Raw genomic sequence first — 13215 nt, 5'->3', positions numbered from 1 at the left:
TTCCTCTGTGGGCTTCGTGACTCTCTCTTTTGTCTCTCCAGCAATAACAGCAGCAGTCACGTACATTAATTCTTTGATTTCAGATAAGTATAGATGGTTATCTTTGATGATATTCGTGAGGGCCTGATTTGCAGCTTGAATATCGTGCCGTATTGCCTTGTTGAGATGAACCTTTTTCAGGCTTCTGCGTTGATCCAGGGGGATTGCCTGAGTTTCAAGCAGCTTAGTAGAGATTCGATCTTCCATATCCACTACTGATTCACCTTCATGGGTATCCGTATGCTGCGGTGTTTGTTCAGCCTCGGGATCTGGGGGTTGTAGTAGGTCTTCCGGTTGTTCAGTGGGGATAAGTGTTGGTTGCAATGCATTATTTTGCGTTTGGACAGCTGCCACTATCTGCTCAAGCTCAGTGTCGATGAGGTTATTGTTCTTAATAATCCACCTCCTGGTATTAGCAAGAGTATTTGAGTTGGTGGCTGGAAAGATGTTTGGATTCCTGCCTCGCCAGATCGTGTATGTACCTTTTACTACACCGCCATCAGTGTTGTTCTCTTGGGCGAAATAATAGGACCACATCACATCCTTGTATTGATCCTTTGTCTACTGGTTTCTTGTTTTTCTGTTGGTTATTTCTGCGTTGGTGGACTGTGCCTGCGGTGTTGGTGCTGCTTCAGTTAGGCCAACTTGAGATTGGACCTCGGTCTGGTTGCTATCTGAAGCTTGGCTGTTTAGGTTTGCCGACTCAATAACCGATTTTTCGACCTCAGCTTGTTCGGCGATTACTGAGGGACGCACTCTTTGTTAACCCACGCGACGAGCGATGCGGTATAACTTTCGTATTGGCTTATTCATCATGGTATGATATTCACTATTTAACCCATATAGTTAGGGCAAACTTTCCTGCACATCAGGGCACATCCATACATCCGTGGGCTATAATTATTATTATTATTATTATTATTAACAGCACTGCCAGCATGGAAGTAATATCTTTTAAAGACTCAGTTCTAGTTAGTTAGTTATCTTTAGCGGTTCAATCAATGTTCAAGCTTTGCTGGATACTATTCAATGGAACATGAGGGGTAACTAATACGTCCTAACACTTGCAAGCAATATTGCTGCAAATCATCTAGGCAAGGTGATGGTATTTTTTACACATCAATAAAGACCAGCCCTGTATGGTAAAAAGGGGGTGTAGACTTCGAACATAAATACGTTTTTCTGGATATGGCGGCGATATTTCACTTCCACAATTACTATAAATTAGCATTCGACTGATAAGATGTAGCCGTGTAGGAACAACTGCTGAGCGTTCTGCATGAGCATGTCAGCGGGTGGCGCGGAGGAGCAGTGCACGATGACGAGCAACAACGCGGCTTACCCTTTGCCTTCTCGTCGCGTGGATAGATGCCGCTGTTAAAGACGTCCATGATGTAAACCCTGTCATCGTGCATGAAGTCCCGCTGATAGCCGTTGCCCTGAAACGCCGCAGTGCACGCTCATCAATGCCTCAGTGGATGGTAAACAATCTTTATCGCTCAACCGTAATCACATACACGTTGTTCAGGATAGTGATGGTAAGAGGCCAATTTGAAGTTTCTTTGTGCTTAAAGATGCCTTCCCACGCACATTTTCAGGGGTAGAAATTAACTTTTGAACAAGGGAGTCACAGGGACTGTCTGCCCTCAAAAAGAGGGAGTCCGCAGCAAAATGAGGAAGCCCGCAGTCTGAAGTTCTAAATTAAAGATATTAACAATAACGTGTGTGCTTATTTTGAACGTTTAATATTAAAATTTAACTAACAAGGAATCTCGGTTTAGGGACATGTGCCTCCACATGTGCCTCAATAATTGATTGCCCTAAAGGCAGGGGTCAAAATTAATCAAAGTAGCCAGCAGGGCTAGTGAAAAGCAAAATCTACTATGAATCTACTATTGGATGAATAAAACTAAATGTCTAAAATTAGGAACAATCCCAAAGGCTTGATCTTAGGGAAACTTTTATTTCAGAAAGCCACGTTCAAACGTGGCAAAGATGTAAACATGGTGCTGGAAAACGTAATTATTGCAAACGAAACAAAAATTTGGGTTTCATTCTAACAAATCAAGTTTAAATTATAACCTTAATCAGCATTGTGCAATGTCATACATGTACTTCAACATATGTGACCAACAGAATCCTCTGGTACTTAATACATGAACACTGGTACATTAACATATTCTTGTTATCTGCCAAATACACACAGTTCAATAATCTCCACAGTTTAAAATGATAGGATGGGAAGCTACCGGGAAGTGTTTTACTTTCGTTCTCCACTCCCAGACGCCCAGCACCCCTACGCAGTTACAAACATGCTCCGCACATGACATCACTTCGTGCCACAGAAACAATTGGGACCGTACATCAATCGACACCGCTGCTGGCCATACATGTACGCACTAGCGGCAAGCGCGGCACACACTGGCTATCTGTAACACGCGCTGGTGTTTACACGTTTGGACATTGCAGGACATTTGCGGTGCATGTCTGCCAAATTTTCTTGGGGCATTTGCTAAAAAAATATGTGCACAGTAATTCTGCGAGACCGTGCTCTGGAACTAACTAGTTAGTACCGCAGAATTTTCAGGGAGTCACACGGACTCCTGCATATGTCAAATCAGGGAGTCCGATAGTAAATCAGGGAGTATTTGACACCCTGCATTTTTGTGACAAACCACTGTAAAAACGCAAGTAAATAGCCTCGTTCACACGAGACCTCGTATTTCTGAAATACCAGATTTGCAAAATACCGTATCTGAGACAAATGCGCGGCCGAGCGTTCACACGCTGATTCGCGGCTCCAGAAATACGGTATTTGCGAGCTGCGAGCTGCTTTAAACAATCAAGCAAACAATGCAAAATAAACAATGCAATGCGCACCAACTGCCGATAAAATACGTAGACTGGTCCGCGCTCGACAGTTCCACTCGCATTACACTGGAACTGTCGAGCTCGGACCAGTCTATAAAATACGCGGCTTCAGAAATCCGGTATTTAGCGTTTACACGAGGAAATGCGCGGTCCAAGAAATCCGGTATTTAGCGTTCACACGAGGAAATGCGCGGTCCAAGAAATCCGGTATTTCTCAAGCACGGCAAATTATTCGGGGTCTGGGAAGCCTCGTATTTACATGAAATACCGGATCTGTTTAGATATCAAATTATTCGGGGTCTGGGAAGCCTCGTATTTACATGAAATACCGGATCTGTTTAGATACCGTATTTCTTGGGCCTCGTATTTTGCCTCGTGTGAACGCTAAATACCGGATTTCTTGCTACGTGGGAACGCGGCTAATAACTCACTACACTTTAATTGAACATTAGCTTTGAAAATAAAACTGTAAAAATATATATATCAAGCCTATATTTGCTCAACGAAAAAACAACTAGAAAAATGCTTTTCGCCGCGGTTCTGTATCATGGCGGCAAGAGTCGACGCAGGTCACGTAACCAGCACAGCCATAGATATCATATGACACAATGTGTTATATGATATTTATGAGCACAGCCTTCATGACCTTCAGAGCTTGGCAAACACCGCATGGCAACAATTAAGAGACGAGTCACCACATCGCTGCAGAGCCGCAAAAGTAAACGCTGTTTGAAACATTCGACCCGACACTTTCACTTTGTAGTCTAAAAGCTTCGAATAAACGTATTCCCCGAGCAATTTTTTTTACCTATCACACATATATAGGCAAGTACAAATGTGCAATGTTAAAATAATTCATTTTTGCCTGATTTTGTTTCCCGCTTGAAATTTCGCGGTAAGGCACCTTTAAGTCCTAGTGCCTAGATTTGTCTGTGTTGGTGTATGAAGTACAGCCAAGATTGTAAAGCTGTGATGGCAGTTTGTTGATTGAAGGTGCTCGAAAATTGTTTCAGTGAGAATTAGTCTATATCTATGCGATTTCTTTACTGGCAATGTTAATTGTACATGCTAGCTAAGTGAATGTTGTATTGAGGAACAGGCTACACCTAAAATGTATGTGTTTAGCGGCATCACTAATAGATGATTTTGGATAACGTCTATGTTGTCAAGTTGGAACATTCTTGGTGGTTATCATTTCAATTAATCAAGTTTGATTCGTCACACATTAAAGACAAAATATCCCATAAAGGTCCCGCCTCCATGTTTTATTGGCGTTTCGAGACAGCCATTGTTTTTTATTTGACCGCGATAGGGGTGTAATAGCTTCGATGAATTAGTGCGCAAATCTTGCCGATGCGTCAGACCTACCTGATGTGCATCGAGGTCGATGATCATTGCCTTCTTGACGCGCTCCACCTTAGCGAATAGGTACTTGACACATAGCGTGATGTCAGCATAGATACAGAATCCACCTCCACTATCGGCCGAGCAATGGTGGAACCCGCCACCTATGTTGATCGCCCAGCCGCGCTCCATCGCTAACTTCCCCGCCTAAAGAATAAATACACACACTGCTACTCTTCTTCTCTACCAAATTAGCATGTGAGACTGCCAAATGCTAATTTGCTTACAGAGGCAATTACTGTACGAGGAACTTGTTTTCAGAAGGAATGTCACAATAATGACGAAAAGTGAGGGCTGCATGCTGCAACGCTACAACTTACCGCGTGTGAATAGCGTCGTCAGAAACAATGACTTTGATAGTTAACACAGTTAAAACACTGGTTATCACAAGTTGTTTTTGAAGTTGGGTTGGATTTTCTACGATTTAGACTTCTCAAAGTGGTTTAGCATAAAGTTTAACATTTCAGAATTGCGTTTATTTTTGGCACTCAGGAATTTATTCCAACGAGACGACCATAGATCTACTCACCAGTATTGTTCCGCCAACCTGGTGCTTTATTGGAGTGAGGACCCTCCACTGAACAAACATGTTTGGTACAAATGCGACAGGTGGCACCTCTGTGATTCTCGCTACATTGTAGCTCAACTAAGGCAGAAGACAAAGACCAAAACAATACTGAGAAGCAAATGACATCTCCGCTTGGCGTCACTGACTTGCAGCTGTTGACAATCATCCCAGATAACATGCTGACGTTAGGCCAACCTTGGCCCAACGGTGATACCCTGCCATCTCTGTTCTTGCGCCGGTCGCGCCGTGAATCGTGCTGTCTCTGTCCTTGAAGTGGTGATTTCCCAGGTTCTGCAGCAGGTACCATCGGCCACCAATGTGATGGTGATGACGTGATTTAGTGTGGTGTTAATTGTCATGAAGAGAACGTAACACAAGACGTAGCTTTGCTAGTTATACGGTGTTTATACTTGATGATACAAATTACAATACAACACTACGAATAACTGTGTTACCTTTAACACTGTATAGCTCTGTTGCCTTTAACACTATATAACCATGTTGCTTCTAGAATTCCAAGTTCTTCTAAGTGCTACACTGTCACTATAACATACTACGTGGACCTCTAGTCTCTAAGCTCGAATGTTCTATCTGCTCTCTCTCTCTAAGTCTACTCTACTCTATTCTACTCTACATCATCTACTTAGGCACGTGCGCACGAGCGTGTGCCCGCGCACACACACCCTATCTCTATCTCTATCTAACTTTTTAACTCTTTATCTAACTGCCCTTTCTCTGCTCTCCCTCGCCTTTTCTATGGTCCAAGTACGTCACACTGGGGCGTTACCCTTTGACCATTGGTCAGTCTGTCAGTCTGTAACTCGCTTTAATCGTGTGATTGGCTAACTACATTTCTAAATTTTAGGACGCTATGGCGCATTGTGGTTTCTGTCAGGTGCTGCCCAAATTCCCCTAATGAGTGATTGCAGAACTATCTGGCCTTTTTTTTTACAAATTTTACCATGGAAAATTCGTGACGTAGTCAATTTAACTAGATGGTTTTATGTTGGCCGCACATAATGCGCGCGTAGCGCAACTATCTATTTGTTACCAACCAACACTCTATATGTTCTCAAATTAAATCTACTCTCTACCTTCTAATAATTTCCTATCTACATTAACACTGTTACAACAGCTGTCTTCAGCCCATGCCAAGGTTGGGCCAACGGATTTTTGCTCAGCGCGCCAACGTTGGCCCAACGTCATGCAGCCAACCACTTGCCAACTAGCATTGTGCCAACCATACGCCAACGTTGGCCCAACGTCATGCAGCCAACCATTTGAAAGTAGCATCATGCCAACCATATGCCAACGTTGTCCCAACGTCATATTGCCAACCCGACCCAACCATGACCATGCCAACGTTGGGTTGGCCCATCATATTGCCAACCGTGACCGTGCCAACCAAATGTCTACGTTGGCCCGACGTAGGCATGTTATCTGGGATCGTTGTGATCTATAGGATGTTCTAAAAGGCTAGACAAAAACATGCTGCAAACACATAATGTGGCATGCACGAGTAAAAATGTAGAAACTTATCTAGCTTGACCAACCTAGCAACAATAACCGCTCGGACTGGTTATCTTGCTTAGACACAGTTAATTGCATAACTGAACACATTAAGCTCTGCTATAGTTTATGCCTATCTCACCCAGTGTCTGTCAGGTGGTAAATTGTTTTTGATGTGTTTGCGTGTTTCGAGGTCCTAGCCCAGCTAAGGGGGTCCGGGGGATTTTTTTGCAAAAATGGTGCATATTGGTGCATTCCAAGCTATTCTGAACACATTGTATGGGACTTTTTAACGCAATAAAGTATAGTTTATTGATGGTAGAACAGTGAATTTGTCAGCGAGGCGGTGTTTTAGACAAACAGCTATGTGGCGGCTGAGAATTTGAGCGAGGTGGTCTGCCTCGCTCGTGTCAATGCAGGGCAAACACTGTCACCTATACAAAGTAAATAGTTTCTGATGCAATTTAACAAAACGAAAGCCAAGAGAAAGTTCTCTCACCGATGGTACACTTGTAGTTGTACGTGCACACTCAGATCGACTATCTTAGTGCAGTATGCAATCGTGTCACTCACCTTTAAACTGTCCAGGTATCTTTGGCTGTGTACAACCATTAAATCGTCTTCTGTGGCCTCGTACGGAACCACTGTAGTATCATCTGTCAGCATTTTGCCGTCTACCGAAAGAAACCCAACCGAGTTTATTCAAACACTGATTTAAATTATAGCTTTGGCACGATGTACATGTACGTTTGTGGAATCAGTCCTATATAGACTCATTTTTCTCTACTGTTCTAGACAAGTTATGCACGATTGATACACGCACCTTTCAGAAACTGGTGAACGCGGCCCCATTTTCCAGAGTCAAAGGGATGGAGCTTCTCCATTTTAAGGAAGCCAATGTTGTAAGCTTTCGAATATATGATGGGCCATTTCTTCACCTCGACGTCAAAGTACAGCTTCGACTTCGAAAGCCTATAATTGGACATTAGCAACTTTAATAGCCATGCAGATATTGGCGAGAGAAACGGCATGTGACCACCATACCAGTGACGCACTGCTAGAACCTCATACTCATAATCATGAAAATGTTCTTTATTCAATCATTTTTCACTTAAGTTCATCAATGACGAACAAGATCACAGGCACTTGGAATGTCTCAATAAAAAAATAATGGTAAATAAACACGAAATGTATTTACTACCAAAGTCTTAATGTTTCTCTACTCTATTTCGCCTATTATTGCCGATAATTACCAGTAAATGCCGGTCAAATGCTCATCTGCAACACACAAGTACACCGCACGCACGCCCTGTGCACAAACAACATGAATAAGAGAGCAGGTAGAAAAGCGTGATCGCAAAATTCGCTCGACGCTTGCTTCATTTCACACCTTGACAGCCCAAATACACCAACAACAGCTTCCATCTTGGTATCTATACATGTAGCTAAATGTTCACTTGTTCGAATTATAACTCGTGTCCTTTGTTCTAGGTTCTTTGTTCGTGACCTACTCCAGTCAGAGATATCTCGTGAAATCCTGCAGGAAATGTTCTCTCCGTGAAAATGAAAACCGGACGTATCATCCGAAAATCCCCAACGGCGCTACTCGATCTTTCGACCAATCACTGTAGTCTACTAGTCGTGTGTGTGTGACGTAATGCCCGCGCGCATTATGCTTGGCTTGGCGGGCCTCGAAACGGAGCTCGGAGGCCGGCAGCAGCTCATCCCGGCATGCAATGCGCCCCCTTACTCGTGTATAAACAGACATCTCGTCCGGTTTACATTTTCACGAAGAGAACATTTCCTGCAGGATTTCACGAGATATCTCTGGCGGGAGTGGTTAAGCATAAAGGACAGTTATAATTCGAACAAGTGAACATTTAGCTACACATAGATACCAAGATGGAAGCTGTTGTACGTTGGTGTATTTGGGCTGTGTAGGTGTGAAACAGTGAAAAAAATACAAGGGGGGTCGGGGCGATTTAGCCCCCGAAATGCCAAAAGGAGCCCCGAAAATTCCAAAAAAGAGCCCCCATAAATTTGCATAGAGTTCAATGCAAACCAAATTTTAGAGCGCTATTTTCATGCACGCGAGCTTGAAAAGTATCCCCCGAAAAATAAATTATATTTTTTCCCCTGGTGTGAAATGAAGCGAGCATCGAACGAATTTTGCGATCACGCTTTCCTACCTGCTCTCTTATTCATATTGTTTGTGCACAGGGCGTGCTAGCTCTAGTACTATATAGCCCGTGTAGTTGCCGCAGGGCTATAGAACATTTTATGCCATGTTTCAACTGCACCTGTCCCCCAAATGCTTCCACGAAAAATGGCTCAAAAAACGCAGAATGATCGGACTTTTTAACACTTATTTATCTACGGATAAAGTGTGTACACAACATTTCAAAACGAAACGCAAGTAGTGCTAGCACTTTGAGGAATAAATGCATAAATACATAGTGTAAAGTTGTGGAGTGTTCAAAAAGATAGGTGAGATGTCCATGTAGATAAATAAGTGTTAAAAAGCCCGATCATTCTGCGTTTTGTTTTATGAGCAATTTTTCGTGAAAGCATTGGGGGACAGGTGCAGTTACGAAACCTGGCATAAAATCTTCTATAGCCCTGGGGCAACTGTACGCGGGCTATAGTACTAGAGCTAAGGGCGTGCGTGCGGTGTACTTGTGTGTTGCAGATGAGCATTTGACCGGCATTTACGGGTAATTATCGGCAATAATAGGTGAAATAGAGTACAGAAACATTAAGACTTTGGTAGTAAATACATTTCGTGTTTATTTACCAATATTTTTTTATTGACAAGTGCCTGTGAACAAGATGATCAGCCCGTAAATCAACAAATTGAACAGTGTCAATGACAACAACGTCAAATACAGTGAAGAAAAATATGTCAAACATAACATTGTAACAATCCAGTATAGGCAATACTACAAGGCAATACCCTTGCTAAGACATGCGGAAAACACACATAAAAACACAAGAGTAAGACTAAAGAATATACCTCGTCTTATCTCTTAGTTTTAGTTTTACTTGAGAGCTTTCAAGAATCGAAAATAATTTGAATTTCATGGGCTAGCTCTAGTATAGCCCGCGTACAGTTGCCGAAGGCAGCGGTTTGCGCAGGCCTGCGGCAACTGTACGCGATACTAGAGCTATAGTATTCATGGGCGTGTCGATGTTTCGGTAGGCCTGTACCGTAGTATTTGGACGCTCGCCCGAAACTGGATGCTCTTAAGTGCGCATGCGTGCAGGTGCCTCTTGTTTTGCAAGGGCGCATGCGCGGCATGCGCAGTAGTCATCTGCGCATCTCGCCCATCGAAAACGGTCGCAATAAACAAACATGGCGGCCAACCCGGTCACTTATGGAAACATTTGATTGAAACAATTTGCAATGTAGTAAGTTAGTAAGACTGTGTTATGTGTGTCAGGTTACAAGGCGAAACAAAAAGAAAACAAAAGAGCATGGCTACTATTTCCTACGGCCCTGCAAAACAAGATTCAAACAAATAGAAAACAAGAGAAAAACAAAAAAGCATGCGCGCATGCGCACTTAGGAGCGTCCAGTTTCGGGCGAGCGTCCAAATACTACAGTACAGGCAAACTAGATAGGCCTAGAATAATGTAACCCAAACACTAACCTGTATGATACAGGCGGTTCCGGTTCCGCTTCACTACACTAACCGCCTGTACGCGAGCTCAACCCTGGCGGTTCGCAAGCCTCGTTATCGATCGACCGGTTGTTATGGCTTGAATAACTTGAGAAATGACGTCAGGCAAAAGCCTGCTCGCTGATTGGCTGATTGGCCCGTTACAGCTCTCTGATTGGACGCAATGATTTCTTGGTTTGCGAAGTTGGCTGAATGAGCAAGGGGTACAGGCGGTTAGTGTAGTGAAGCAGAACCGGAACCGCCTGTATCATACAGGTTACCCAAACACAGGATAGTGTAACCCACCCCCTATCCTGTGTTTGGGTTACATTATTGTATGGAAGTGTCTAAATAACCGGATCCGGTTTCGGAGCCCTGAAAACTAAACAACCGACTCTCTCTCTCTGATTGGCTAATTTTGTCACTTATTTATTTATTTTTTTATTATTTTTGGCTAATTTTATTTTATTTTAGAATTAGGGTTAGGGTTAGGGTTAGGGTTAGGGTTTGGGTTAGGGTTAGGGTTAGGGTCTATATCCGAAAATTTCAAGTTGGTCTGGGGCGCGTTTCACTAACGTCCGCTAAAGTTCTCCGCGAAGTTGTCCGTTCGCTCGTTAGCGAACGGAGGCATAACAGAGAACTTAGCGAACGGACAACTCCTGTTTCACAAATGCTCCGCTATGCCTCCGCTAAATAGCGGAGGAAAGCAGTCAGTCAGCTGGCAGATAACTACAAATATGTGTTGCAGTTGCTAGGTTACGTTCTATCATATACCAGGTACATAAGCAACAGCGCTGTGACAGAGATACCTCTAGAACTAATGCTATTGGCAGAGAGTCAGTGTGTGTGTGTGTGTGTGTGTGTGTGTGTGTGCTGTGTGTGTGTATGCTATGTATGAGGATGTGCGTTGTGTGTATGTGTGATGTGCTAGTGTGTGTAATGTATGGTTGTGCGTATGTCACGCACATGTAGTTCACACGCATGCACGCCACACACGCATGCACACATGCACGCACGTTATGTGCACACGCACGCACGCACGCACTCGACGCACACACGCACGTCTACGCGCAGCACGCACGCGACGCAAGACGCTAACGCAACTCCTTGCCTAGCGCTGCGGCGCGGCGCCGCACGCACGGCACCACGCAAAGCACGCACCACCACATACACATACACACGCAACGGCACAGCCACCACGCATAGCACGCCACACACATTACAGCACGCACGCACACACAGCACACTCACACACACAACACGCACACTCATACACACTCACCGCACACACGCACACACGCGCAAGCACGCAAAGCACGCGCGCACGCACGCACGCACGCAGAGATACATACACAAAACTCTAATCCTCTTTCCCTATTATCTACTCCTGGATGCATAAAAACTAGTATACACCGTCATACCCAGTGCTCTCCTGTTATGGAAACAAAAGCTACTCAGGATAAATGGCCTGATAGTAATCAGTCCACACTATAATTTTAATTAGAATAAGCTCTCGTATCTTCATAGGTGATTATAGTGCGAATTTTGGTGTATTATTGGGTCATTATATACACCATTGGAAGTGCTCCGCTAAAATTTAGCCGGGACTTGGCAGGAGCTCACCGCTAAAGGTTGTCCGCACTGAAAATGAAGCGTAAAAAGCGAGCGACTTTAGCAACACAGGTTCGCTGAAACGCTCCTCTTGCTATTTAGCGCGACCAAAACTTGCAGTCGGGGAGGTTAGCGGAAGAAAGGATAGCGGAAGGAATAACATTATAGGCGAACGGAACGGCGAAGCATTTGTGAAGATGGGGTCCGGGCCGGCCACCGGCTGGAGAATGAGACCTTCACCAGGTTGTAGAGCTTTCCGCTTCAGTGATAGTACGGGGTGGTTACCGTGTTCGAACCCATTAAGGTGTTTTTAATTTCCTACTGCCTTTCTGTATTTCTTTTGTATTTTATTGGGTTTAGATTCCTGCATTTATTTGTTCCTGTAACAGTTTGTTTACTCGTTCGAAGATTAAAGTCATTATTTCTTCTTATGTTTAGCCATTAAAAATTGGGCCGATTGTATATTTGTTCCTGTAATAAGTTTAGATGTATGGTCGGAAACTGACCAATCAGAGAAGAAAGCCGGCGTATGTATTATGTATTTAGCTTTCAGAACTCGCGAAACCGCGGTCGGTCGTATTACAGCACTGCTGGCCTAAGTCACTAACCCGACCAGGCTGTGGCAGTTAGGGGAAACATATCAGCTCCTTAAAACTTAACCGTGGTGACCACCTACGGTCAATGACTAGCGGGTATTCGTAACCCTGAGCAATACCGTTTCTTGGGAGCGAGCCTAAGTAACTAGCTCTAGTTACTATAGCCTGCCTTACTCATTAACTCCTGCCTGGCCGCCATAGCGGGCAGTTAATGTCGAGCAGCTAGAGTCTAGAGCTAGACCTTATGACGTGAGCGCACAGAATCAGTGGCGTCTGTGTTGTAACCAGGTACTACAGATATGGACCCGAGGTAGTTTTAGGTTGTAGTATTATTAATCTCTTAATATGTTTGTAATAGCCGAGGTATGTTTAAGGTAGGTCGTTATGGTGTAGAGTTGGGGTTTAGGGTTCTAGGCGTTTCAGAGGGTTATGTAGGGGTAGGTACACTTCTGCTAGTACAAGTCTCGGCTACACTTGTGAGGCCATTCAACTACTAGTATGTACCTACGGCAGTTACAAATAGTCTGTACTAGTACGCATCGTTACGACAACGACCCCTTGAGCAATACTAGCCCGACCAGGCTGTGCGACGGATTGTCTATACAGTATCCTATACGGTCCTATATCCTATATATAGTCTATACGGTATCCTAACCCTAGCGATACCGTTTCTTGGAGCTAGCCTAATACTAATAGTAATACTAATAGTAATACTAATACTAATAGTATATTATTGTATCTATAGCCAACGTGCACACATCTGGCTGAATTAGGGCCTACTCAACGTAACGGGAAAATTGCATACGATTGAACTTTGTTCATAATACTGACAGAAGCGTAGTCACCTTTCTTCAACTAAATCCATGTCTGATTCGGATTCTATGGCGTGAGGATCACGTGCTGAGGGACGATAAACAAAATAAACAAGATCGCTGAAAGTGGCAACCGGCAGTTAGAC

General features: G+C 43.8%; 1 protein-coding gene across 1 annotated transcript in view; it reads right to left on the bottom strand.

Moving 5' to 3' along the window:
• LOC106808371 overlaps positions 1–13196 on the bottom strand; it is a 37053-nt gene extending 23857 nt beyond the window's left edge. The window contains exons 1-7 of the mRNA XM_014811071.1: positions 13103–13196; positions 7215–7363; positions 6965–7065; positions 4844–4960; positions 4279–4461; positions 1382–1478; positions 65–551 (exon numbers count right to left, since the gene is read on the bottom strand). Of these exons, the coding sequence (XP_014666557.1) occupies positions 65–551; positions 1382–1478; positions 4279–4461; positions 4844–4960; positions 6965–7065; positions 7215–7363; positions 13103–13122 (1154 nt within the window). The 5' untranslated portion in view covers positions 13123–13196. The remainder of the gene's footprint in view (positions 1–64; positions 552–1381; positions 1479–4278; positions 4462–4843; positions 4961–6964; positions 7066–7214; positions 7364–13102) is intronic.
• Between the last annotated feature and the right edge of the window lie 19 nt (positions 13197–13215).

This window comes from Priapulus caudatus, unplaced genomic scaffold (genome assembly GCF_000485595.1).
Source record: "Priapulus caudatus unplaced genomic scaffold, Priapulus_caudatus-5.0.1 Scaffold271, whole genome shotgun sequence".
In the NCBI taxonomy this organism is placed as follows: Eukaryota; Metazoa; Priapulida; class Priapulimorpha; order Priapulimorphida; family Priapulidae; genus Priapulus; species Priapulus caudatus.
The sequence above is the reverse complement of the archived record's forward strand: the minus strand, read 5'-3'. Positions and strand labels throughout refer to the sequence as shown.